Source organism: Lolium perenne, chromosome 4, assembly GCF_019359855.2.
Source record: "Lolium perenne isolate Kyuss_39 chromosome 4, Kyuss_2.0, whole genome shotgun sequence".
Lineage (NCBI taxonomy): Eukaryota > Viridiplantae > Streptophyta > Magnoliopsida > Poales > Poaceae > Lolium > Lolium perenne.
In genome coordinates this window covers 234,645,348-234,648,213 of record NC_067247.2, presented here as the reverse complement: position 1 = coordinate 234,648,213, position 2,866 = coordinate 234,645,348, and the positions used below count along the sequence as shown (strand labels likewise).

Here is a 2,866-nt window from a genome sequence, read left to right as displayed (position 1 = left end):
TCCATCGACGCTCGCCGCCGCCGGGCGCTGGGCGCGCTTGGGCTGCTCCGGCCGGGAAGACTGGAAGGCTCGCCCTCAAGACCGTGAGGCCTAGCTGTCCGTGTTTGACCGGCGGCCGTCCGCGGAAAGCAGGAGTGTTTATACGGACACACGCGAAAGCTAAATTTGTTTATGCGGCTGATGAAAAACATGCCCATGTTTTTCATCAGCCGCATAAACAAATTTAGCTTTCGCGTGTGTCCGTATAAACACTCCTGCTTTCCGCGGACGGCCGCCGGTCAAACACGGACAGCTAGGCCTCACGGTCTTGAGGGCGAGCCTTCCAGTCTTCCCGGCCGGAGCAGCCCCCAAAGGCGCGCCCGAGCCGCCGGCGGCGACGGGCGTCGATGGAGATCTCGACGACCTCGCCCTCGATGATCTCCGCCTCCTCCTTGATGCGGACGCCGATGGCGCGGCGGAAGGCCTGCGTGAGCACCTCGGTCTTGGAGAGGTCGAGCGAGAAGAGCTCGGAGGCGGCGAGGGACGCGAAGGGCGTCTCGGCGTCGAGCGACTTGGCGATGCCCATGGCCAGGACGGTCTTGCCGGTACCGGGCTGACCGGCGAGGAGCGCGGCGCGGCCGGCGATCTTCCCCTGGCGGATGAGCTGGAGGATGAGCCCGGCGGCGCGGCGCGTCGGCAGCTGCCCGACCATCCCCTCCGAGGCGTCGCGGGCCTCCAGGAAGGCGTCCAGCCCCAGCCCCCGGATGTGGGAGTGCCCGCCGATGCGCTCGATGCGGGTCAGGTCGCGGCTCTCCGACAGCCGCTTTAGCTCCGCCATGGTCGCACAGGTTAAAGGGGCATGGCGGCGACAAGCGGGGAACCGGGCGGCGGCCGGCGGGACGTGGGACGAGGGGTGGAGGACGGGGAGGAAGTGGGACGAGGGGGTGGAGAGCGGCGACGAGCCGGGCGCAGGCTGGCGGCGAGGAGCGGGGCGCCGGCTCAGCTGTTTCGGCGCGCCGGCATGCCCTATCGAGGGAGACGGAGAAGAAGGACTGGTGTTCTGTTTCCTTTCGATCTTTTTTTTTTCTCGCAGGAGGTACGGGCCTGGCAGGCTCCGTGGAAGTTTTCCGTGAGTCCGTCTGAAAAACACGGCTCGTCCGCGACGACGTTTAGCAATTTTGACGGACACGGACGAGGAGAGTCCGCGGAAATCCGTGTCCATCTACATCCTGAGGCGCAGTGTTCATCCGATCTGAAGCAAATGGCCCAATTAGGCACGATGCATCCGTGCGCCGCCCGTACCTACAGAAAGGAGCAGTGACGCTTCCACCATCCACCGCACTCTTTTCAGCCACCATCACTATGCACTTCAGCCACCTTTTGTTAACACTTAGCACGCACTAACGTGAAGCACGAATGGAACGCGACCAAGATCGTGCCAACTTGCGCTGCGGCTACCATGCATAGGGCCACAACTTTTGATCTACGAGAAAGAGTTTCTTTTCATCTTTCTTAGGTACTGAGTACTGACTGGCCAATTGGCATTCAGAAACATAAGGCTGGGGATGTAAAGAGCCACGTTGGGGCTACCCTTTCTAGCTAGCAAAAATAATATTGTTGACGCTTTCGTAAAGAAAAAGAGAAGCAGGACGTCGACGTATCAACGGAAGGTTTGTGGCAACTAGACATTGCACAGCTTTACCTAGCACTGTGCAACACGATCTACACATTGCACCGGTGATCGGCTATTCTTCTATTGTAGTACAAGTTTTCTAACGGTTCAGTTCTCTTCACAGTTCCCCCGAGAAAAATAAGCTATCCTTCACTGTAAAAAACATACAGTAGTTTTCTATAATCTTGCAGATTCCAGTCTCAATTGACCAGCACAAACTGGTGTACCAAATTACTAATCGATTTTAAAAGTAGATATCAAAAGAACAAAACGCTGTTATGAACCAATGTTTCTTTTTAAGAATTCCCATATCAATATGGTGTTTTGGGATTCCAATAATAGTTTGCGTTTTTCAGTCACAGGATGGCAATCACATTCAGTTACACAAATGTTAACTGAATGACAATTACAGGGGTAAATTCAACTTTTTACCCCTAAGATGGCACGCATGGCAATGAATTTGTCACTAATGAAGTGGACTTAAAACATAAGTAGGATAACTAACATGGTTTTGGTCAGAAAACACTTGGTATCCCTCGAAAAAGAAAAAGAAATGTAAGTAGGCTAACTAATATGAACTTTGAAACATAGTCATTGTTACAGGAACATGCTTTACAACTTAGAAACATTATAAGGCTTCCATAAACCAACTCATAACTTGGAGCAATTGTGCAAGATAAATTTGAGCTCTAGTTGAGAATACCCAGTTCTCCGAGTAGAGCAGGAACAATCTCTGGTGATGGAGCTAACGTCAGACAACTTGACATAGTTTTGTCCTCTTAAAGGAGGTCAGCAGCAAGTATCTGAGAACTCTAGCACAACAAGATCTGGTGACTGTCCTAGAGTGAATGGTCACGAAATTCTGCAGAGATGAAGCTAGCAATTCATGTGTGGTAAAGATAGTAGAAGTGTGCTCTCGAATGTGTGGAAGGGATGCAACTTCCGCATCTTCCAGGGAATGAGGCTAAACTTCCGCGACACCTTGCACAATCTGATTTCCTGAGAGAAAAAAAAATAGAATGAATGCATTATTGACATGAACAGTGTGCTTATGTCTTAAGTACATTTACCTACTGAATAAGGTGTAGCAGTGCAAAGATCTGTTTGCACGCTGAGATTTTGACCGATCAAGTGAAAAAAGAGAGCTATAGGAGTTGCGGTTTGAAGCAAGTCTGTTGTTGGAATCAGGGTCGATAATTTTTTCCTACTCCCTCC

The 2,866-nt window shown here is 51.9% G+C and overlaps 1 protein-coding gene across 1 annotated transcript; it reads right to left on the bottom strand.

The window, feature by feature from the left end:
* Window positions 1-200: 200 nt before the first annotated feature.
* Window positions 201-1,208, bottom strand: LOC139838920 (uncharacterized). The gene has a single exon (XM_071828938.1). It carries the CDS (start codon window positions 1,199-1,201, stop codon window positions 293-295), a length of 909 nt encoding a protein of 302 aa, XP_071685039.1. The 5' UTR covers window positions 1,202-1,208; the 3' UTR covers window positions 201-292.
* Between the last annotated feature and the right edge of the window lie 1,658 nt (window positions 1,209-2,866).

Excerpts from the sequence above, each read along its gene's own strand:
- LOC139838920 (XM_071828938.1), bottom strand. The coding sequence starts at position 1,201 with ATGGACACGGATTTCCGCGGACTCTCCTCGTCCGTGTCCGTCAAAATT.